Here is a 23,802-nt window from a genome sequence, read left to right as displayed (position 1 = left end):
AATTCTCATTACTTTAAGATATAATTTATCATTTAGAGAAATATACTAAAATAATCTTTTTGTAACGCTTCTTTTATCAAGCTGATGGACGGTTGTAAAATTCACAGATGTATCGGATCGTCTATTATTTATTTTTCATTGCGTATAGAACAGAAACATACCCCATCGAGGTTTTTAAGACCTGAATACAGAAAAAAATGTTGTTCTGTATATGTTTATGTAAATGTGAGATGTTATATATGTATATACATATTTTTGATTATTATTCATCTTCACACTCCGGATAAATGATTTGTATTACATATTTTTCCAATTTCTGCTCATTCCGAAACGTGTTTGAGAATACTGTTACATCTAAAGGCTTACACACATCTACTTATTTTATATCTAAGCTAAATCTTAAACAAATAGGGTGTTCACGAATTTATTAGCCAGCTTTTTTCTTGGTATTTTCCAAATGGCATATATTAGAAAAAAATTATCAGGAAAAAGTTTTACGGTTTCCTATGACCAATATAATAGCGTATATCATTTTTTTATACTTGCAATATTCTTCTAGAAACGATAGTGACATGCAGCTATTTAAGCCCGTCGTCTCCACAAATTGCTTCATATGACATAAAAAGACATACAGCAGTCCATTTAAAGGATCGAAAATCATCTTCATTTCCGAAAAAATAGTACACAAAAATACTACCTGTAAATTGTATTATAACTCGTTTACACTTACCTGACAGTAAAGCGCAAAAGTAAAGGAACAAAATCTGCCTGCTGTAATTTGTAAGGGTGAAGACGTGGCACGGCACATAATAATTACAAGCCATCTTGCATTTTTGGGAGGTAAATTGTACCATTTTGTACTGTAGGCTATGTTAGCTATTTCTGTACTCTGAAAAAATTGCAATTTTAATAATTTCCTACCTCTAGATATGACAATCCACTCATTTTTCTTTTCTAAAAAGTACCTCGGCTGCTAGTTTTTCTCCCATGTAACAATATAGGAACAGTTGCAACATCACGTAAGCTACGAATATTAACAGGAACGAAATTTGAAAAATCATGTGTTCCATTGTATTCTGTCCTAACGACTGCACATTAAATTATGAGAAAAATGATATATTATTTCGTAATACTTTCTGAAATTTTTTTTATGATATACACTTGGACAAAGGTATGTTTTTCATCGTACCGTAATAACTTGGTAAAACTGAGAGCATATCTGAATGGTGCAACTCAGCATTTGAAGCAGAAGCATCAGGTTAAAGGAATTCTCTATGCTTCCCGCGAACCTTAGTTGTACACATGACAAGATTAATAGTTAGCAAATGACAGCAACATTATGAGTTTAAAGGTTGAGACGAAGAAAATAAAAGACCATACAATGGTTTTACATTGATGAACTTAAACATCGAAAATTAACATTCCCTGCATACGCTTATTCTAATTTATTCTCTTCGCTGTATATATTCCCTAGTATCTTCAACAAAATAACAAATTTCCTTAATACGAACCTATTTATATATTCATGCTTTTCGATAATCTTCTGCATCTTCATTTCTATATTTTTCTTATCGTACGAATGAATCTTCGCTAAATCTTCCCTCAAAATCGAAAGCTGTCCGCAGACGTGGAAAATCAGTAGGACAACGAGAGTGTCTACAGTTGTGTACGTATTCGCTGCATAAATGGCAGCCACGTATTGCCCGATCATCGTCAATTCGAAATTTGGACTGATGCTAGTGTTGTACGGGTAATAGCCACGAAGGAATAGTGTAATGTCGTTGTTTTTCATGCTGGACAATCGTGCAGGCACAAAAGCGAGAATTACGATGTTAACCATCAATGTGCTTCCTATTGTAATCTTTCTAGTGATCCTCGCGATGTTCACCATTGTTTCTCGCTCGCTTTTATTCGTCACTGCGTCCCAGTCATTGGCCATGTATTTCAGTAGAGACTTTAACGCTTGGAAGAGGAGGAAATGGTAGATAGAATACGTCTTAATAGATCTTTTTGTGTAACAATTAGAATAAGATTAAAGAATATTTTAAAATATAACGTAAATAGATAAGAGAATATGATAAAATTGAACAATACTATGTTATTTATAAGCTGCATATGTGGTAGTACTTTTAGTTAAAAAAAAATGATATATCCATATTTATTAATTTTCTGAAATACTTACGTATGGCGTTGATCCAAACAGTCAGAGTCTTCATAAGGGAAACCATGACGGTAATATTAGTCGATAGATTCTCGATCACCAGATCGGAGTCACCGGCGATCATAGGAAGGTTAATTGTTTGTGGAGCACATGCGAAGCACAGCATTATGATACACGGTAATAGAACGAGGTAACTGGAAGATCGGTTCCATTTCCTCTCCTCCGGCCAGATACCCATAAACTTCAGCAGGTTGTAATTCCAAGCGTACACATTGTTTAAATTTACATCTCTATCTATAAATAGGTACTTAAAAAATAATTCACAGTCGCAAGATTAAATATGTCATATTTCTCTTTCACTATCCGTAGTATTATCTAAAATTATAGTCTCCAGTTAGTTATTTTGTATTATTTTCAATTATTCACTTCTTATTTTCAACGATTAAAGTGATAAAAGAGAAATTTCTGCTAATCCCGCTGGTTTTTACCAATATTTATTAGGCAATATGTGAAATTACCTCGTTGGATATCCATAGAGGCCTGTTTTCCCATAACTGAACCACCTGCTCTCACGTTCAAAAGCTACTCTGACGGTTTCCTCAGCGCGCGTCCCCTTCATGCGCATTATGATATCAATTATTCGTGAATGCGTAGTTCAGCGTCGTTCTCAACTTTATGTCGCAGTAAGTTGGATCTGTCATTACAGTTTGACTGTTACAAGTATGTATTCATCTGTAATTATTCACAACCTCCTCCACGATACGAGGAAATAAAAGAGAAGCAGATGATGCCTGCGCTTTTGCAGCTTTCTTACACTATACTACGCTCCTTTCATGAATGTGCGTCAAGTTTGCAAGTAAAAAAATTTAATTCCATCGAGCAAATCATCCATCAATGATTACGATTATTACTGGAAGTTAATTTAAAGAAATATACTAAAATATTCTTTCCTTAATACTTCTTATATCAAGTTGTAAAATCCGCTGAAGTATAGTACCGCCTATTGTTTATTTTCCATTACATATTGGACAGAAACACAGCCCATCGAGGTTTCTAAAACAAAAATAGGTTGTTTTGCATATATTTATGCAAATGTGAGATATTACATACATACAGGAGAGTGTCGTGCTTTGTATGTAATATATAATACCGACCACTCTAAGCTTTTTTGTTACATCTTGGGCTAGAATCAGCAATAATCACAATTTAAAAAATATGTTTGTAATACAAATGGACTTAATAAAAGGAGTGATATTACTTTTGTGAAACTCAGTATGTAGAATTGACAACATTTTCTTATTTCATTTCAGTTGCCAACAGATAAAAAGAATTTGATGTGTACTGGTCGACTTGTTGGATGCTGGACGAGAAACATGTGGAAACCTTTTAGATTGTAATGTATATAATATACAAAGAAAATTGGAAAGTTGGGGCAGGTAATTACAAATAATAGATTAGATATAGTATACATAATAAAAAAATAGTAAAAATCATTTACTTACCTGACAAATAAAATATCAGCACGTCAAAATGTACACGTTTAAAATGTCAGAACAGCGAAAGTTGTGATACAAACAATATGATTCTGAAATATGTTGCACAGAATCGTTATATTCATTTTTTCATTCAAATAAAATTGCTAATATCTGGTGAAAAAAGCTAGAACTAATTTTGATCGCTATTGTACGACGGTCAGTACCGCACGACTCTCCCCTACATACATTTATTTATTTTTCGGCTTCGCAGCCCGAAACGAGAGACTTGGATTACATATTTTTCAAACTCTCATTCAATCCTATACTTCTTCTGGAGTATCGTCACATCTAAAGACTTGCACATATATTATCACACATATAAAAAAATTACATACGCCATTATGTTGCTTACAAATAACAGTAACACTCGTTCCTTATTTATTTTATTCTCATACTTAACGTTTGCGATAAGAACGCTGTCTAGAAATACCGTGAACACCTTGTACATATTTTTTCATCTCTTAATCTATATACCATATCGTATATCTATTTTTTAGTTTAGTTCTCTATATTCTCTATATCCGTACGCTTTTTTCTTCTACTATATCCATCTCTCTTAATACGCTAGAGTGTAACCTACAGCATTTAAATTGCGAGATATTTTTGTGTCTTTTACACAGGATGTGTTTCAGAATTTGGTACCCAAATTGTATCGATATATTCTGAGCCTGTAGTCAGTGCTGCTAGAATTGATCAGCAATTGAACAGCAATCATCGAATACTCGTCATAATTTTTTTTGTGTCAACAACTGACAATGCGTTATAAATTGGTCACTGTAGCTCTCAGATACTTCGCAATTTATCACAGAATTGTTAAGGAAGTTTGTGTTCGTAGATCGTATTAGAACTCGCTTACACTTACCTGAGTATATAGCGCTAGAGTAAACCAATAAAATCTGCCTGCTGTAATTTGTAACGGTGAAGATCTGGCACGGCACATAATAATTACAAGCCATCTTGCACTCTTAGGAGGTAAATTATACCATTCGGCGTAGTACGCCGTGTTAGCTATTTCCGTACTCTGAAAAAATTGCGAATTTTAATAATTTCTCATCACCGAAAACGTCAATTAACTAATTTGCCTTTTATAAAAAGTACCTCGGCTGCTAGTTTTTCTCCCATGTAACAATATAGGAACAATTGCAACATCACGTAAACTACGTATAACAACAGAAACGTAATTTGGAAAATCATGTATTCCATTGCTTCCTCTTCAAATGACTATAAATTAAATTATATCAAAGCTGATGTATTTATTTTAGAAAATTCCTTGATATTTTTACCTTCGTACCATAATGATTTGATAAGACTGAGAGCATATTTGAATAGTGCAACCCAGCATTTGAAGCAGAAGCATCATGTTGAAAGAATTCTCTATCGTTGCCGCGAACCTTAGATGTACATACGACATGATTAATATTTGCTAAACGGCGGCTAAATTATGCAATTACATGTTAAAACAAAGAAAATAAAAGATAAAGATACAGAAATTTTAAATCGATGAATTTTGATTTAAGATATTAATATTTCATGAATACGCTTATTATAATTTATTCTCCTTACTGTGTAGCTTTCTTACCATCTTCAATAAAACAATATTTTTAGAATACGAACCTGTTAATATATTCATGCTTCTGAATAATTTTCTGCAACTTCTTTTCTACATCTTTTCTATCATACGAATGAATCTTCCGTAAATCGTCTTTCAAATTTGAAAGCTGTCCACAGACATGAAAAATCAACAGGACGACAAAAGTATCTATAGCTGTGTAGGTATTCGCTGCATAAACAGTAGCGACGAATTGACCGATCATCGTCAATTCGAAATTTGGACTGATGCTAGTGTTGTAGGGGAAATAGCCACGAAAGAACAGTGCGCTATCGTTGTATCTCATGTTAGATAGTCGTGCAGGTAGAAAAGCGAGAACTACGATGTTAACCATCAATGTGCTTCTCATTGTAGTCTTTCTGGTGATTATCGCAATGTTCACCATTGTTTCTCGTTCGGTTTCGTTCATCACTGTGTCCCAATCGTTGACCATGCACTTTATCAGAGGTCTTAATGCTTGCAAGAGAAGAAAATGCCAGATAGAGTACGTCTTGAATGTTCGTTTTGTGAAGCAATTAGAATAAGACTAACGAATATCTTAAAATATAATATAAATAGGTAACAGAATATGATAGAATAAGATCTACAAAGTAGATGATTGATAGTATTTCTAGTTAAATTAACACGACAAATTTATTTTTGTTAATTTTTTAAATACTCACATTTGCCTTTGAACCAAATAACTATTGTCTTCATAAGCGAAAGCGTAATGGTAATGTTAGTCGATAGATTCTCGATCACCAAATCAGAGTTACTCGCGATCATCGGAAGGTTAATTGTTTGTGGAGCACATACGAAGCACAGCATCATGATACACGGTAAAAGAACGAGGTAACTGTAAGCTCGGTACCATTTCCTCTCTTCCGGCCAGATACCCATAAATCTCAGCATGTAATAGTTCCAACCGTACATATACTTTACATCTATATCACTATCTGTCATGAATGGGTACTTAAAGATATTTCAGAACCGTGAGATTAAATATACCTACAATTTTTCTTATTCACTACCTATAATATTATTTTAGAATATAATCTTCATTTTTCTCGTATTTTGAATCTAAATTATTATTATCCAAAGAATAATTCTGAGCCGTCAAATTTAATATACTGTATTTCTTTTTTTCTGTATGATATATTACTTAAAAATATAAATTTCCTTTTTCTTTTTTTCCCTTTTGCATATTATTCTCATTTACTTATTTATTTATTTCGAATAATTAGGATATTTTGTAAATTAATTTGATAAAACAAAAATATCTGCAGGCACTGCAATATTTTTCGAATATGTTTAATTAAATTTGTAAAATTGTAAAGTTACCTCGTTGGATATCAATTGAGGCATTTTTTCCCATAACTGAACTACCTGTTCTCACGTTCGAAAGCTACTACGACGTTTTCCTCAGCGCGCGTCTCCTTCATGCGCGTTATGATATCAATTATTCGTGAATGCGTAGTTCAGCGTTGTTCTCAACTTTGTCTCTAAGTAAGTTGGATCTATCATTACAGTTTGGCTGTTACAAGTGTTCATCCGCAATTATTCACAACTTCTTCCACAGTACGAGGGAATAAAAGCGAAACAGGGAACGCATTGCGTTTTTACAGTATTGTTAACTCGGTACTACATTCCTTTTATGGGTGTGATTCAAAGTTTACAAGCAACAGAATTTTTTCAATTTTATTGAGCAAATATTTCACCAGTAATAAACACCTATTATTGAAAGTAAGCGTTTTCGAAGAAATTTGTTTAAACGATAAATACAATATCCAGGAATTTTATAAAATAAAAAATATGTAATTCATAAAATTAAGATTTTCAACTAATAGAATTATATTTATATAGTTTACACTTAAGGGTTAGATTTAATGCATCTCTAGACTTAACTTAGAAAATTCAGATCTGTCAAATTTCCCATTTACATTAAGACTTCAGGTAGTTTCACAGATCTGTATAAGAGCAGTCTTTCCCTGTTGATTGCAGTGATAAAACGTATAGATAGTTCTACGCTACATATTTATTTATATCTATCTTGTTTTCTTTAATATTGTGTTGTAAAAGTGCAAATGCGTATTGTATTCGTGATAGTAATACCACCATTCTCTTGCAATATTAAAATGTGAAATGCATTTTTCTATTCCATACTTTTTCTTTTCAGCAAGTTCTCTTCAGGAACTTTAGGAAGTTTCACGAAGTTTTCGTTTTAGGAAGAAATCTTTGAGAGAGATACTATTTCTATAAAGTGTGAGTTTTATCAACATCTCAATTTTTTTATGGTTTTATCAAGTTCTTCGAATGTACAATTTCTTCGTACTAAATCTTTATTTCTTCGGATAATAGTATTCTTACGGGATTATATGAATCTTGATATAGAATTCTAAATAGATATCAAAATATTTATTCCGTAAGGAGTGTGATTTTATAAAATACGCAGTGTGCTGTGTTTCGTATTATCCTAAACGAGAACAAACATTTGTCAACCATACGATTATGATATTTTTCATCTATCAGTCGATATTTCATAGCTAACAATATGGAAAGATATCAAATAGAAATTTTCAGAATTTGACAAAATATTATTCTGAACTCTTCAGATGCATATTTAAATGTTTGTAAAAGTCCGCGAAAAAAGATTTAGTTCCATGATCGTTTGATTCACAGTATCAAAGAGTTCGAGGGAGAAAGAACTGAATTTTCCAGCTGTTATTTGAAACGATACTTTCGCTCGACACATCACAATTAATGAAATGACGTCCTTCGGTGGTAAATACCAGTTGCAATCGTACGTTGATTGTCCAATACCAGCACTCTGAAAGCAAATCTTCTATTAGAGTAATGGGAGCGTAATTTAGAAGAAAGAAATGAAACTTTTAACCTGTGGACAAATTTTCTATTTATATATAAATAACTCACTTGTCCACGAAGAATTTCACCCACATGGTCATAAGTGAGAAGATGCTGCACAGTATAAATTACGTGTATGATGAAAAATATCATTCCAACTATTGGCACGTCCACTTGCACCTGATTTACGGACTAAAACGGAAAAGAAACTGCATTATATACCAATTTCTTTCCTCGTCGGACAAATGTCAAAGTAATATTAACTTTAGCATACGGTTATTATACGGCATCCAGTCAGAAAATACAACGACGTGCAGATTATAACCCGAACGAGTATCATGAAGTTGAAACGATCTTCCACGATCAGGGCAAACCTTGGAACAAACGCTTCTTTAAATTTGTTTACTAGTTATATCCCAAACGATTTTTCGTTCTGCTAAATCGACTAACATTTCCCATTTTCTTTTTTTTTAAATAATCTCTTTTCACTAATTGGATTGCGAAACAAATCTCTTTCTAATATTCATCTCCTAATTCGCACAAACATTTTTAGCGTACTGATAAATCGCGTCTACCAACCTAGGCAACTGATTGTCCTGGTTCACAATGAATCCCAGTCGTTCATAGAAGCCTGCGTAATTATTCTTTTTTGTCACGTTAGTTGGATTCTCGAGAGCCATCCTAAGAACAGTTAATTGACCGCACAAGTATAACACGAGAACCGCAAGGAACGTGTCGAAACAAGAATAGCATATCGCGCTTAACACCGAGCCCAAGAATTGTCCCAGCCATGCGATCTCAAAATTTTGTCTCCCGCTGACGTCGTAAGGGAACGTGGCTGGATGAAGTGCTCCTAGATCAGCTTCTGACACGCTTTGTGTATTACTCTGCAAGCGGGGAAAAAGAAAGGATAGCATTCACGGGTGAAAAACGAAAGAGACGAACGAACGGATACGCATTACGATCACTTATGATCAACAAGCGGATGTTCGAATGCTCCACTGTCTCCTTCGCTGTTCAAAATCGCTACTGTAGTCGCGTACTGAGGAGCCACCGCTTACGAGAAAATTCGCACGTGCCAATTTCAAACATCTACTCTCATACCTGATCGTCCTGACAATATGTTAGACCTGACCATCGCAACAAGCGGGTATTGTTCACCACCTTATCAAATTTTAATAATTTATCTAGGAATCTGCTTAAAAATTCGCCATGGACTGATTAATCGTTTTCTTGATGATCCGTGACAATTAACGTGTATTATATAAGACTTTTTAAAATTTTCAAAGGAACTGTACGTATCCATGTTTATATCTTTATGCAAATGATTATTCGCTATCGAAAAATGTTTAGAAAATTAATTTTCGTAACATAATAGCAGAAACATCATTGTTTTTCATTAAAGTTAGCCATGCTGATATAAAGACTGTCATCTATCCTCAGTGTGTCCAAGTTTTTGCTTAAAAATAGCGCATAATTGCTGAGAAATGGAGAAAATAGTAGTGAATGAAGATAATATCTAACACGAACAACGTTAGTAACAAAAGTACCAGTTGCAGTTACGGTTCATAAACCTATTAAATATTTATCAATGGCATGTCTGCGGTTAGACTCTAAGCAATCGAGTACGAATAGGTTTAAAGTTGCTCAAAGAAGCACCCTAAACGCAATATCTTAAAAAAAGGAAAAGGAAAAAACTGGAGAATGTCAAGGTGCTGAAGGAAAGGATTTGTGAGAAGTATTCGTGGTCTCGAGGAATCTCTTTAATAATTAATAATTTCATTACTTTCCACAGTGCCTAATTTTTTGTCTCACCATTTTAATTCTCGTTGCTCTGAGATATAATTTATCATTTAGAGAAATATACTAAAATAATCTTATCGTAGCTCTTCTCTTATCAAGTTGATAGACAGTTGTAAAATTTGCAGAAGTATATTATTTATTTTTCATTGCGAGTAGAACGGATACGTACCCCATCGAGGTTTTTAAGACCTGAACACAAAGAAAAGATTGCTCTGTATACGTTTATGTAAATATGAGATATCATTACATATTATTCTAACCCCTACTCGTTCCCAAATTTCTTTTGAAATATCGTCAAATCTATAGATTTGCACCGATCTACATTCCTCTGACATGTCAGAGAGATATACACATATACATACGGCTAGTAAATACGTGGAGCCTCTGTGTATACTTTTATTTCTCTTAACCTAAAACCATATATCTACTTTTTGCCTCGGTTAGAATTCTATGTCTTAAGACATTCAATCAATATATCACCGCTGCATTTATTCTATTTTTCGATATGTCTTCCTCTCTTAATATGCTAGAATCTAAGCAGTCAATTTGTGGGATATTTTTATATCCTTTACATATGATGTGTTCTAGGACTTACTAACTAAACGTTATCGATACATATCTTCCAAGGATAGAATCTGTCCTGATAGAATTGCAGCAAGAATCATCTAATACTTCTCTCAAACAGGATACCTATATTCTACATGTATATAGAATAATTATATTCCAACAATTTGAATAAAATTGAACATTTTTCATATGGACACAATCTCTATCCAAAAATTGGCACAACATAATAAATTAGTCATTGTATCTCTCGGATACGTCGCAATTTATGATGAGAATTTTAGGAAAATTTGTATCCGTAAATTGAATTATACCCGCTTTACGCTTACCTGAGAGTATAGCACTAAAGTAAAACAACAAAATCTGCCTGCTGTAATTTGTAAGGGTAAAGACCTGGCACGGCACATAATAATTACAAGCCATCTTGCATTCTTGGGAGGTAAATTGTACCATTCGGCACTGTACGCCGTGTTGGCAATTTCTGTACTCTGAAAAAAAAATTGCAAATTATATTTACCGAAAACATCGATTAATGAATTTTTTATTTATAAAAAGTATGTACCTCAACAGTTAGCTTTTCACCCATGTAACAATATAAGAGCAATTGCAACATTACGTAAACTACGTATATCAATAGGAACGTAATTTGCAAAATCATATGTTCTATCGCTTCCTCTCCAAGTGACTATAAATTAAATTACAAGAAAAATGATATATTATTTTGTTATTCTAATACTTTTTGCTGCATCCTTCGACAATGCATTATCCATTTGGATATGAATGTTTTATTCTTCGTACCATAAGAACCTGATAAGTCTGAGAGCATAGCTGAGTGGTGCAACCGAGCATTTGAAACAGAAGCATCATGTTGAAAGATTTCTCTATCGTTTCCACGAACCTTAAATATACATACGACGCGATTAATAATTGTCAGATGGTAACATTATGCATTTATAGGTTAAGGAAAAGAAAGTAAAAAATGGACTTAGAAAGATTTTAAATTCTCGAATTTCTATTTCGTTACTTAATATTTCAGGAATCTTCTTATTATAATTCATAGTCATTACTGTGCTTCTTCAATCTTTCTTGCCATCGTCAACAAAAGAACGATTTTTTCTAATACAAACCTATTAATATATACATGCTTTTGCACGATCTTCTGTAATTTTATTTCTACATTTTTGTCATCATACGAATGAATCTTCCTTAGATCGTCTCTCAGAATCGAAAGTTGTCCACAAACATGAAAAATCAACAGGACGACAAAAGTATCTACCGTTGTATAGGTTATGGCTGTATAAAGAGCAGCCATCAATTGACCGATTAGTGTCAATTCGAAATTTGGACTGATCGTAGTATTGTAGGGGTAATAACCACGGTAAAACAGTTCTTTGTCGTTGTATAGCATGCTAGACAATCGTGCGGGCAAAAAAGCTACAACTACGATGTTGGCCAGCAGTATGCTTCTTATCGTAATCTTTTTAGTTATCCTTGCGGTGTTCAGCATTTTTTCTCGGTCGGCACTGTTCGTCACTGTATCCCAGTCATTAGCCATGCATGTCAGCAAAGACTTTAATGCTTGCAACAGAAGGATATGGCTAATAGAATACGTCTTGATGGATATTTTTGTGTAACAATTAGAATAAGATAAATGAATGTCTTAGAATATAATTTAGATAGATAACAGAATATAATAGAATAAAACAGTAGAATAATATTTACAAAGTGGATATTTGGTAGTATGTTTAGTTAAAAAAAAACATTTTTGAAATGCTTACGTTTGCCTTTGATCCAAACAGCCATAGTCTTCATAAGCGAAATCGTGATAGTAATGTTAGTCGATAGATTCTCGATCACCAGATCAGAGTCACCCGCGATTATCGGAAGATTAATAGTTTGTGGGGCACAAATGAAGCACACCATCACGATACACGGCAACAGAACGAAGTAACTGGAAGATCGATTCCATTTCCTCTCTTCCGGCCAAATACCAATAATCTTCAGCATATTGTAGTTCCAACCGTAGACATAGTTTAAATCTATATCTGTATCTATCATAAATGTGTACTTAAAAAATATTTCAGAATCGTAAGATTAAATATGCCTATAAGTTTTCTTTTTCTCATTATGATATATTACTTAAAGATATAATTTCTAAAGATATTTATTTTTAAGGTGGTAAAACAACAAATTCTGCAATTAATATTTAAAATTACCTCGTTGGGTATCCATAGGCGCCTTTTTTCTCGTAACTGAACCACCTGTTCTCACGTTCAAAAACTATCAGGTCGTTTTTCATAGCGCATGTCTCCTTGTTCAGTCAGAATGCTTATTATGATATTAATTATTCGTGAATATGTAGTTCAGTGTCTTTCTCAAAGTTATGTCTAATTTTGGTTATTACGATCAATCGTCTGTAATTACTCATAACTACTTCCAACATTCGTGGAAGAGAAAGAAAAACAGGGAATGTTCGCGTTTTTGCTACGTTGTTAGTCCATACTGTCTTCCTTTCACGGATGTGCATCAAAATTTGCAAATAAAAAAATTTAATTTCTAGGAGGAAATAATTCATCAATAATTACAAATATTACTGGAAGTCAATGTTGTCGGAGAAATTTGTTTAAGTGGCGCACATAATATCCAGGGAGTGTATAAAATGAAAAATCTTATGATCTTGTATATTATGTAATAAAAGAACGAGTGTCTATTATATTAGCCATACTAATGTCACCATTTTGTTGTTATTTTAAAACGAACAATACAATTTTGTATTTCTAATTTTTTTTTAGGAATGTTAAGATGACAAGTTGCAAGCAATGAAGAAATCACCAACAGAAGAATCTTCGGTGTCACTTGTACAAAATGTAAGTTTTGTAGATGATTCAATTTTTTAATCACTTTATCAAATTCTTCAATTGTTTATGAAATTCGTTCGTAATAGAGGTTTGTTCCTTCGGATAAAAGAAATCTTATGAGAATGTATGAATACCAAAATATCTATTCGATAAGTAGTGTAATTTTGTAAAATTCTGTATAAAATCTTACATTCATTGAACTGTAACATATATTAATAATTTTATCGAATGATTATATCTTTTATAATCAAATGTAAGTGACCGTGAATGTTCGTCTGATATTACTTTTATAAATATATAGGATGGTTCTTTAACTGAGATATTCTCTTCCAAATGAAATTGGAGAGTTACTATATAATTTAATTCTTATAACATTTTTCTACTGCATAGTACCCCACGAGATGTGCGAAACATTAAGTAACATTTAGGAAAATATCGTTAAATGTGTACCTGCGTCCAAGTCCCTTAGAAGTACACGCACGTGAGCTGCACGATCAAATGACTGTCACGAATTTCTCGTTCTTTACACCAAAGAAGAACGCATGCCCGTCTTGGCAGGTGAAAAACCACCTCATCACCTTTTTTCATGTGAAAATGATGCAACTTGTAAGCGTGCAAGCATCGAAGTTTCGCGTCTCCGAGGATAGACAAATTTTTTTAATCGTCTTCGCTTGCTAGCAAACTGTCTTCAACTTAAGTACTTGCTGACTAACTTCTGTCTTCGTCCTTGAATAATTGATTGACTTTATTGAGAAACTTTTACCATGGAACGTACTACGTTTTTATTCACATTTATGTGTTACCTAAATTCGATGCGGAACTTCTTTACCTTTGTAAACGGAGACTTGTTCGCAGTATATGAACAGAGGAAACGTAAGAAATTTTTAACTAACTTTAATTTTCTTCCACCAATTTCAATTTCAATTAGTACTGCGTTTCTTGTATTTTTCATGCCTCAATATTGTTATGGTTTCAACCGGAAAATAGAGTTTCAATGTTTTAAGAAAACATTTAGCATGTAAGTAAGACATACATATCAATATTATATGGAAACAAATTGGATCAGGAAAATATCAGACAAATGGAGGTTCATTTAATAATAAGGATAAGAAAGCACCTACTTAATTAAAATGATAAGGTAGAAAATTGTCAAAAAATGGAAAAAGCTCTTGTTATGTATAAATTATTTTATATAATACTATTAAATTGCACATGAACATAATTACTTTTTGCATACAGCACAGTAATGTACAAGTTAGACAATTATTTACAGTCCATAAAATGGGAGGATAAACGGTCTCACCAGAAATATTGCAAATTCTGATCACCAAATTAGACCTGCTATCCAATCTCAGCCATCAAATTTTATTAAAAGCCTTATCACCATGAATCAAATCCCAATAATCCAAACATTCGCACTCCAATTGAATAAAAAGTTCCACTTTTTGTGCTTTGATTGTAGGTAAATGTCGAAGACGTCGGTAAAACCAAAAAACGAACGAATCTCGAATGACTCGAATCGAACTATACGACTGCTATCACCGGCCGCAAAATTGACGATTTCTCAATTCCGATTTTCTCCAAGGCTAAAAACGAGGGACAAATACACGGTTAGCCAAACCTAGAGGAGGAATCCAAACGGTAAGTTTTTTTTCAGAAGAAAATATTTCTTTGCTTCGTCTTTTTTTCGAAGGACAGCAGAAATACCATGCTATGCATATTATGCATAATATGAATTATGTGGAACTGCTGAATGCTAATTTCAACCCACCAAAAAGAACTGCCCTTACACTCTCCATAAATGCTGCTCAGACACTACTAGCGTATTGCTGTTCTGACCTGGAGGCACAGAAAATCATGTGCCCGTGTCACACGCGTGACTGTCACTGCCTTGCATCGACGCACGAATTTGTAAACCAAGCATAAGGGATGCGAATGATGCAAAAATCATTCTCCTAACTTGTGTACTCACCTGACTGCTATCACCTCAGACCACATACTTTTTGTAAACCTTCGCTGATATGTGTGTTAGTAGCTTGGTATAAAATGGTAACAGCAAAAAGGATTTATGCATTATAAGTATACGTATATGGAATAGGTTCAACTCGTTGGTGTAGAATTCTGGAACAATTGTACCAAACTTCATTAAACTTCATAAACGTACATTGTTTTGTCAACAAACCGCGAAGCCTGCTAATTTTTTATCTGTACACGCGAAAGCAAATTGTGGCCAATTTTTCTTTGTTCTCAACAATTTTGATGGGAAAAATGTCGATCTGCGAAAAGAGAGGAAAATGATATTTTCAAGGTTTCATGAAAAGCACTCGTGGACTCGAGGAATCTCTTTAATAATTAATAATTTTATTACTTTACACAGCGTCTAATTTTTTTGTCTGGCCATTTTAATTCTTATTACTTTCAGATATAATTTATCATTTAGTGAAGTACACTAAAATATTCTAATTTTTTTGTCTGGCCATTTTAATTCTTATTACTTTGAGATATAATTTATCATTTAGTGAAGTACACTAAAATATTCTTTTTGTAACGCTTCTTTTATCAAGCTGATGGACGGTTGTAAAATTCACAGATGTTTCGGATCGTCTATTATTGATTTTTCATTGCGTGTAGAATGAAACATATCCCATCGTAGTTTTTAACATGTGGACACAAAAAGAAGGATGTTCTGTATTTGCTAAGGTCTGCATTACATATTTTTCTAATCCCTGCTCACTACGAAACTTGTTTTAATATACTGTCACATCTAAAGACTTACATCCATCTTCTTATTTTATATCGAAACTAAATCTTAAGCCTGTAGGGTGTTTATTAGTCACCTTTTTCCTTGGTACTTTCCCAATGCTATGTAGTAGAAAAAAATAATCAAGGAAAAGTTTTACAGTTTCCTATGACCAATATAATAGCGTATATCGTTTGTTTATCCTTGCAGAATTTTTCTAGAAACGAGAGTGACATGCAACTTTTTAAGCTCATCGTCTCCACAAACCCCTTCATATAACATAAAACGACATACAGCAGTCCAGTTAAAAGATCGAAAATCATCTTCATTTCCGAAAATATAGTGGACAAAAATACTACATGTAAATTGTATTATAACTCGTTTACACTTACCTGACAATAGAGCGCGAAAGTAAAGGAACAAAATCTGCCTGCTGTAATTTGTAAGTGTGAAGACCTGGCACGACACATAATAATTACAAGCCCTCTTGCATTCTTGAGAGGTAAATCGTACCAGTTGGTATTATAGGTTGTGTTAGCTATTTCTGTACTCTGAAAAAATTGCAATTTTAATAGTTTCCTACCTCTAGATATGACAATCCACTCATTTTTCTTTTCTAAAAAGTACCTCGGCTGCTAGTTTTTCTCCCATGTAACAATATAGGAACAGTTGCAACATCACGTAAGCTACGTATATCAACAGGAACGAAATTTGCAAAATCATGTGTTCCATTGTATTCTCTCCTAACGACTGCACACTAAATTATGAGAAAAATAATACATTATTTCATAATACATTTTGAAATTTTTCATATGATATACTGCCAAATCTTTATTCCTTCGGATAATAGTATTCTTACGGGATTATATGAATCTTGATATAGAATTCTAAATAGATATCAAAATATTTATTCCGTAAGGAGTGTGATTTTATAAAATACGCAGTGTGCTGTGTTTCGTATTATCCTAAACGAGAACAACCATTTGTCAACCATACGATTAAGTGTATTTTTATCTATCAGTCGATATTTCATATCTAACAATACGGAAAGATATCAAATAGAAATTTTCAGAACTTGACAAAATATTATTCTGAACTCTTCAGATGCATGTTTAAATGTTTGTAAAAGTCTGTGAAAAAATAATTTAGTTCCATGATCGCTTGATTCACAGTATCAAAGAGTTCGAGGGAGAAAGAACTGAATTTTCCAGCTGTTATTTGAAACGATACTTTCTCTCGACACATCACAATTAATGAAATGACGTCCTTCGGTAGTAAATACCAGTTGCAATCGTACGTTGATTGTCCAATACCAGCACTCTGAAAGCAAATCTTCTATTAGAGTAATGGGAGCGTAATTTGGAAGAAAGAAATGAAACTTTTAACCTGTGGACAAAGTTTCTATTTATATATAAATAACTCACTTGTCCACGAAGAATTTCACCCACATGGTCATAAGTGAGAAGATGCTGCACAGTATAAATTACGTGTATGATGAAAAATATCATTCCAACTATTGGCACGTCCACTTGCACCTGATTTACGGACTAAAACGGAAAAGAAACTGCATTATGTACCAATTTCTTTCCTCGTCGAACAAATGTCAATGTAATATTAACTTTAGCATACGGTTATTATACGGCATCCAGTCAGGAAATGCAACGACGTGCAGATTATAACCCGAACGAGTATCGTGAAGTTGAAACGATCTTCCACGATCACGGCAAACCTTGGAACAAACGCTTCTTTAAATTTGTTTACTAGTTATATCCCAAACGATTTTTCGTTCTGCTAAATCGACTAACATTTCCCATTTTCTTTCTTTTTTAATAATATCTTTTCACTAATTGGATTGCAAAACAAATCTCTTTCTAATATTCATCTCCTAATTCGCACAAACATTTTTAGCGTACTAATAAATCGCGTCTACCAACCTAGGCAACTGATTGTCCTGGTTCACAATGAATCCCAGTCGTTCATAGAAGCTTGCGTAATTATTCTTTTTTGTCACGTTAGTTGGATTCTCGAGAGCCATCCTAAGAACAGTTAATTGACCGCACAAGTATAACACGAGAACCGCAAGGAACGTGTCGAAACAAGAATAGCATATCGTGCTTAACACCGAGCCCAAGAATTGTCCCAGCCATGCGATCTCAAAATTTTGTCTCCCGCTGACGTCGTAAGGGAACGTGGCTGGATGAAGTGCTCCTAGATCAGCTTCTGACACGCTTTGTGTATTACTCTGCAAGCGGGGAAAAAGAAAGGATAGCATTCACGGGTGAAAAACGAAAGAGACGAACGAACGGATACGCATTACGATCACTTATGATCAACAAGCGGATGTTCGAATGCTCCACTGTCTCCTTCGCTGTTCAAAATCGCTACTGTAGTCGCGTACTGAGGAGCCACCGCTTACGAGAAAATTCGCACGTGCCAATTTCAAACATCTACTCTCATACCTGATCGTCCTGACAATATGTTAGACCTGACCATCGCAACAAGCGGGTATTGTTCACCACCTTATCAAATTTTAATAATTTATCTAGGAATGTGCTTAAAAATTCGCCATGGACTGATTAATCGTTTTCTTGATGATCCGTGACAATTAACGTGTATTATATGACTTTTTAATATTTTCAAAGGAACTGTACGTATCCATGTTTATATCTTTATGCAAATGATTATTCGCTATCGAAAAATGTTTAGAAAATTAATTTTCGTAACATAATAGCAGAAACATCATTGTTTTTCATTAAAGTTAGCCATGCTGATATAAAGACTGTCATCTATCCTCAGTGTGTCCAAGTTTTTGCTTAAAAATAGCGCATAATTGCTGAGAAATGGAGAAAATAGTAGTGAATGAAGATAATATCTAACACGAACAACGTTAGTAACAAAAGTACCAGTTGCAGTTACGGTTCATAAACCTATTAAATATTTATCAATGGCATGTCTGCGGTTAGACTCTAAGCAATCGAGTACGAATAGGTTTAAAGTTGCTCAAAGAAGCACCCTAAACGCAATATCTTAAAAAAAGGAAAAGGAAAAAACTGGAGAATGTCAAGGTGCTGAAGGAAAGGATTTGTGAGAAGTATTCGTGGTCTCGAGGAATCTCTTTAATAATTAATAATTTCATTACTTTCCACAGTGCCTAATTTTTTGTCTCACCATTTTAATTCTCGTTGCTCTGAGATATAATTTATCATTTAGAGAAATATACTAAAATAATCTTATCGTAGCTCTTCTCTTATCAAGTTGATAGACAGTTGTAAAATTTGCAGAAGTATATTATTTATTTTTCATTGCGAGTAGAACGGATACGTACCCCATCGAGGTTTTTAAGACCTGAACACAAAGAAAAGATTGCTCTGTATACGTTTACGTAAATATGAGATATCATTACATATTTTTTTAACTCCTACTCGTTCCCAAATTTCTTTTGGAATATCGTCACATCTATAGATTTGCACCGATCTACATTCCTCTGACATGTCAGAGAGATATACACATATACATACGGCTAGTAAATACGTGGAGCCTCTGTGTATACTTTTATTTCTCTTAACCTAAAACCATATATCTACTTTTTGCCTCGGTTAGAATTCTATGTCTTAAGACATTCGATCAATATATCACCGCTGCATTTATTCTATTTTTCGATATGTCTTCCTCTCTTAATATGCTAGAATCTAAGCAGTCAATTTGTGGGATATTTTTATATCCTTTACATATGATGTGTTCTAGGACTTACTAACTAAACGTTATCGATACATATCTTCCAAGGATAGAATCTGTCCTGATAGAATTGCAGCAAGAATCATCTAATACTTCTCTCAAACAGGATACCTATATTCTACATGTATATAGAATTCTTATATTCCAACAATTTGAATAAAATTGAACATTTTTCATATGGACACAATCTCTATCCAAAAATTGGCACAACATAATAAATTAGTCATTGTATCTCTCGGATACGTCGCAATTTATGATGAGAATTTTAGGAAAATTTGTATCCGTAAATTGAATTATACCCGCTTTACGCTTACCTGAGAGTATAGCACTAAAGTAAAGCAACAAAATCTGCCTGCTGTAATTTGTAAGGGTGAAGACCTGGCACGGCACATGATAATTACAAGCCATCTTGCATTCTTGGGAGGTAAATTGTACCATTCGGCACTGTACGCCGTGTTGGCAATTTCTGTACTCTGAAAAAAAAATTGCAAATTATATTTACCGAAAACATCGATTAATGAATTTTTTATTTATAAAAAGTATGTACCTCAACAGTTAGCTTTTCACCCATGTAACAATATAAGAGCAATTGCAACATTACGTAAACTACGTATATCAATAGGAACGTAATTTGCAAAATCATATGTTCTATCGCTTCCTCTCCAAGTGACTATAAATTAAATTACAAGAAAAATGATATATTATTTTGTTATTCTAATACTTTTTGCTGCATCCTTCGACAATGCATTATCCATTTGGATATGAATGTTTTATTCTTCGTACCATAAGAACCTGATAAGTCTGAGAGCATAGCTGAGTGGTGCAACCGAGCATTTGAAACAGAAGCATCATGTTGAAAGATTTCTCTATCGTTTCCGCGAACCTTAAATATACATACGACGCGATTAATAATTGTCAGATGGTAACATTATGCATTTATAGGTTAAGGAAAAGAAAGTAAAAAATGGACTTAGAAAGATTTTAAATTCTCGAATTTCTATTTCGTTACTTAATATTTCAGGAATCTTCTTATTACAATTCATAGTCATTATTGTGCTTCTTCAATCTTTCTTGCCATCGTCAACAAAAGAACGATTTTGTCTAATACAAACCTATTAATATATACATGCTTTTGGACGATCTTCTGTAATTTCATTTCTACATTTTTGTTATGATGCGAATGAATCTTCCTTAGATCGTCTCTCAGAATCGAAAGTTGTCCACAGACATGAAAAATCAACAAGACGACAAAAGTATCTACCGTTGTATAGGTTATGGCTGCATAAAGAGCAGCCATCAATTGACCGATTAGTGTCAATTCGAAATTTGGACTGATCGTAGTATTGTAGGGGTAATAACCACGGTAAAACAGTTCTTTGTCGTTGTATAGCATGCTAGACAATCGTGCGGGCAAAAAAGCTACAATTACGATGTTGGCCAGCAGTATGCTTCTTATCGTAATCTTTTTAGTTATCCTTGCGATGTTCACCATTTTTTCTCGGTCGGCATTGTTCGTCACTGTGTTCCAGTCATTGGCCATGCATCTCAGTAAAGACTTTAATGCTTGCAACAGAAGAATATGGCTAATAGAATACGTCTTGATGGATCTTTTTGTGTGACAATTAGAACAAGATAAAAGAATGTCTTAGAATATAATGTATACAGATAACAGAATATAATAGAATAAAACAATAGAATAATATTTACAAAGTGGATATATGGCAGTATTCTTAATTAAAAAAAAAACTTAATAAATCCTTACATGCTCATTTTCTGAAATGCTTACGTTTGCCTTTGATCCAAACAGCCATAGTCTTCATAAGCGAGATCGTGATAGTAATGTTAGTCGATAGATTCTCGATCACCAGATCAGAGTCATCCGCGATTATCGAAAGATTAAAAGTTTGTGGAGCACAAATGAAGCACACCATCACGATACACGGCAACAGAACGAAGTAACTGGAAGGTCGGTTCCATTTCCTCTCTTCCGGCCAAATACCCATAAACTTCAGCATGTTGTAGTTCCAACCGTACATATAGCTTAAATCTATATCTCTATCTATCATAAATGTGTACTTAAAAAATATTTCAGAATCGTAAGATTAAATATACCTATAATTTATCTTTTCCCCTCTATGATTACTGTATGATTACTATGTTACTTAAAAATATAATTTCCCCTTTTTTCTCAATTACCCATTTATTTTTTAGATGGCAAAACAAAAATTTCTGCAAGTATTGCAATTTTTTCCGAATATTTCTGTATTAATATGTAAAATTACCTCGTTGGATATCCATAGGAGCCTTTTTTCTCGTAACTGAACCACCTGTTCTCACGTTCAAAAACTATCAGGACGTTTTTCACAGCGCACGTCGCTTTGCTCAGTCAGAATGCTTATTATGATATTAATTATTCGTGAATATGACGTTCAGTGTCGTTCTCAACATTATGTCTAATTTTGGCTATTACGATTATTCGTCTGTAATTACTCATAACTACTTCCAACATTCGTGGAAGTGAAAGAGAAACAGGGAATGTTCGCGTTTTTGCTACGTTGTTAGTCCATACTGTCTTCCTTTCACGGATGTGCATCAAAATTTGCAAATAAAAAAATTTAATTTCTAGGAGGAAATAATTCATCAATAATTACAAATATTACTGGAAGTCAATGTTGTCGGAGAAACTTGTTTAAGTGGCGCACATAATATCCAGGGAGTGTATAAAATGAAAAATCTTATGATCTTGTATATTATGTAATAAAAGAACGAGTGTCTATTATATTAGCCATACTAATGTCATCATTTTGTTGTTATTTTAAAACGAACAATACAATTTTGTATTTCTAATTTTTTTTTAGGAATGTCAAGATAATAAATTGGGAGCAATGAAGAAATCACCAACAGAAGAATCTTCGGTGTCATTTGTACAAAATGTAAGTTTTGTAGACGATTCAATTTTTTAATCACTTTATCAAATTCTTCAATTGTTTATGGAATTCGTTCGTAATAGAGGTTTGTTCCTTCGGATAAAAGAAATCTTATGAGAATGTATGAATACCAAAATATCTATTCGATAAGTAGTGTAATTTTGTAAAATTCTGTATAAAATCTTACATTCATTGAACTGTAACATATATTAATAATGTTATCGAATGATTATATCTTTTATAATCAAATGTAACTGACCGTGAATGTTCGTCTGATATTACTTTCATAAATATATAGGATGGTTCTTTAACTGAGATATTCTCTTCCAAATGAAATTGGAGAGTTACTATATAATTTAATTCTTATAACATTTTGCTACTGCATAGTACCCCACGAGATGTGCGAAACATTAAGTAACATTTAGGAAAATATCGTTAAATGTGTACCTGCGTCCAAATCCGTTAGAAGTACACGCACGTGAGCTGCACGATCAAATGACTGTCACGAATTTCTCGTTCTTTACACCAAAGAAGAACGCATGCTCGTCTTGGCAGGTGAAAAACCACCTCATCACCTTTTTTTCATGTGAAAATGATGCAACTTGTCAGCGTGCAAGCATCGAAGTTTCGCGTCTCCGAGGATAGACAAATTTTTTTAATCGTCTTCGCTTGCTAGCAAACTGTCTTCAACTTAAGTACTTGCTGACTAACTTCTGTCTTCGTCCTTGAATAATTGATTGACTTTATTGAGAAACTTTTACCATGGAACATACTACGTTTTTAGTCGCATTTATGTGTTACCTAAATTCGATGCGAAACTCCTTTACATTTATAAACGGAGACTTGTTTGCAGTATATGAACAGAGGAAATGTAAAAAACTTTTAACTAACTTTAATTTACTTCAATCAATTTCAATTTTAATTATTACTGCGTTTCTTGTATTTTTCGTGCCTCGATATTGTTATGGTTTCAACCGAGAAATTGAGTTACAATGTTTTAAGAAAATCATTAGCATGTAAGTGAGACGA

The 23,802-nt window shown here is 33.4% G+C and overlaps 4 protein-coding genes, 1 long non-coding RNA gene and 2 pseudogenes across 5 annotated transcripts in view; 1 reads left to right on the top strand and 6 right to left on the bottom strand.

Annotated features, from left to right (window-relative positions):
* Window positions 1–23,802, top strand: part of LOC138183160 (uncharacterized) — a 29,370-nt gene that overhangs the window by 932 nt on the left and 4,636 nt on the right. Inside the window, exons 2-4 of the long non-coding RNA XR_011174002.1 lie at window positions 13,306–13,380; window positions 14,834–15,012; window positions 22,705–22,779. This is a non-coding gene — a long non-coding RNA (uncharacterized LOC138183160). The remainder of the gene's footprint in view (window positions 1–13,305; window positions 13,381–14,833; window positions 15,013–22,704; window positions 22,780–23,802) is intronic.
* On the bottom strand, window positions 18–6,146 carry LOC138183219 (odorant receptor 13a-like). Its single transcript, XM_069119890.1, has 6 exons — window positions 5,968–6,146; window positions 5,311–5,761; window positions 4,988–5,087; window positions 4,795–4,917; window positions 4,559–4,717; window positions 18–181 (listed from the first exon to the last, which is right to left on the bottom strand). The coding sequence occupies exons 1-6, from the start codon at window positions 6,113–6,115 to the stop codon at window positions 125–127; spliced, it is 1,038 nt and encodes a 345-aa protein (XP_068975991.1). The 5' UTR covers window positions 6,116–6,146; the 3' UTR covers window positions 18–124.
* LOC138183220 (odorant receptor 13a-like) lies at window positions 263–2,327 on the bottom strand. The gene is made up of 6 exons (XM_069119891.1): window positions 2,183–2,327; window positions 1,512–1,962; window positions 1,190–1,289; window positions 966–1,088; window positions 731–889; window positions 263–316 (listed from the first exon to the last, which is right to left on the bottom strand). Exons 1-6 carry the CDS (start codon window positions 2,325–2,327, stop codon window positions 263–265), a joined length of 1,032 nt encoding a protein of 343 aa, XP_068975992.1.
* Window positions 6,305–9,452, bottom strand: LOC138183218 (odorant receptor 13a-like; annotated as a pseudogene).
* On the bottom strand, window positions 10,082–12,476 carry LOC138183217 (odorant receptor 4-like). The gene is made up of 6 exons (XM_069119887.1): window positions 12,292–12,476; window positions 11,641–12,091; window positions 11,312–11,411; window positions 11,076–11,198; window positions 10,843–11,001; window positions 10,082–10,138 (listed from the first exon to the last, which is right to left on the bottom strand). The coding sequence occupies exons 1-6, from the start codon at window positions 12,434–12,436 to the stop codon at window positions 10,082–10,084; spliced, it is 1,035 nt and encodes a 344-aa protein (XP_068975988.1). The 5' UTR covers window positions 12,437–12,476.
* LOC138183216 (odorant receptor 13a-like) lies at window positions 16,201–18,770 on the bottom strand (annotated as a pseudogene).
* On the bottom strand, window positions 19,352–21,861 carry LOC138183214 (odorant receptor 22c-like). The gene is made up of 6 exons (XM_069119886.1): window positions 21,633–21,861; window positions 20,959–21,490; window positions 20,630–20,729; window positions 20,394–20,516; window positions 20,161–20,319; window positions 19,352–19,456 (listed from the first exon to the last, which is right to left on the bottom strand). The coding sequence occupies exons 1-6, from the start codon at window positions 21,859–21,861 to the stop codon at window positions 19,400–19,402; spliced, it is 1,200 nt and encodes a 399-aa protein (XP_068975987.1). The 3' UTR covers window positions 19,352–19,399.

The sequence above is a fragment of the Bombus flavifrons genome, chromosome 9 (assembly GCF_040668555.2).
Source record: "Bombus flavifrons isolate JBK064 chromosome 9, iyBomFlav1_principal, whole genome shotgun sequence".
Classification (NCBI taxonomy): Eukaryota; Metazoa; Arthropoda; class Insecta; order Hymenoptera; family Apidae; genus Bombus; species Bombus flavifrons.
Note: the sequence above shows the minus strand (reverse complement) of the source record. Positions and strands in the feature narration are given on the sequence as shown.

Excerpts from the sequence above, each read along its gene's own strand:
- LOC138183220 (XM_069119891.1), bottom strand. The coding sequence starts at position 2,327 with ATGCTGTGCTTCGCATGTGCTCCACAAACAATTAACCTTCCTATGATC. Across the intron at positions 1,290-1,511 it reads AAGCATGAATATATAAATAG|GTTCGCGGGAAGCATAGAGA; the intron begins GTTCGTATTAAG and ends TGTACAACTAAG. Across the intron at positions 1,089-1,189 it reads AGTTTTACCAAGTTATTACG|TCGTTAGGACAGAATACAAT; the intron begins GTACGATGAAAA and ends TTTAATGTGCAG.
- LOC138183219 (XM_069119890.1), bottom strand. The coding sequence starts at position 6,115 with ATGATGCTGTGCTTCGTATGTGCTCCACAAACAATTAACCTTCCGATG. Across the intron at positions 5,088-5,310 it reads AAGCATGAATATATTAACAG|GTTCGCGGCAACGATAGAGA; the intron begins GTTCGTATTCTA and ends TGTACATCTAAG. Across the intron at positions 182-4,558 it reads CTCTAGCGCTATATACTCAG|GTCTTAAAAACCTCGATGGG; the intron begins GTAAGTGTAAGC and ends TTCTGTATTCAG.
- LOC138183217 (XM_069119887.1), bottom strand. The coding sequence starts at position 12,436 with ATGGTGTGCTTCATTTGTGCCCCACAAACTATTAATCTTCCGATAATC. Across the intron at positions 11,412-11,640 it reads AAGCATGTATATATTAATAG|GTTCGTGGAAACGATAGAGA; the intron begins GTTTGTATTAGA and ends TGTATATTTAAG. Across the intron at positions 11,199-11,311 it reads AGACTTATCAGGTTCTTATG|TCACTTGGAGAGGAAGCGAT; the intron begins GTACGAAGAATA and ends TTTAATTTATAG.
- LOC138183214 (XM_069119886.1), bottom strand. The coding sequence starts at position 21,861 with ATGCTGAAGTTTATGGGTATTTGGCCGGAAGAGAGGAAATGGAACCGA. Across the intron at positions 20,730-20,958 it reads AAGCATGTATATATTAATAG|GTTCGCGGAAACGATAGAGA; the intron begins GTTTGTATTAGA and ends TGTATATTTAAG. Across the intron at positions 19,457-20,160 it reads CTTTAGTGCTATACTCTCAG|GTCTTAAAAACCTCGATGGG; the intron begins GTAAGCGTAAAG and ends CTTTGTGTTCAG.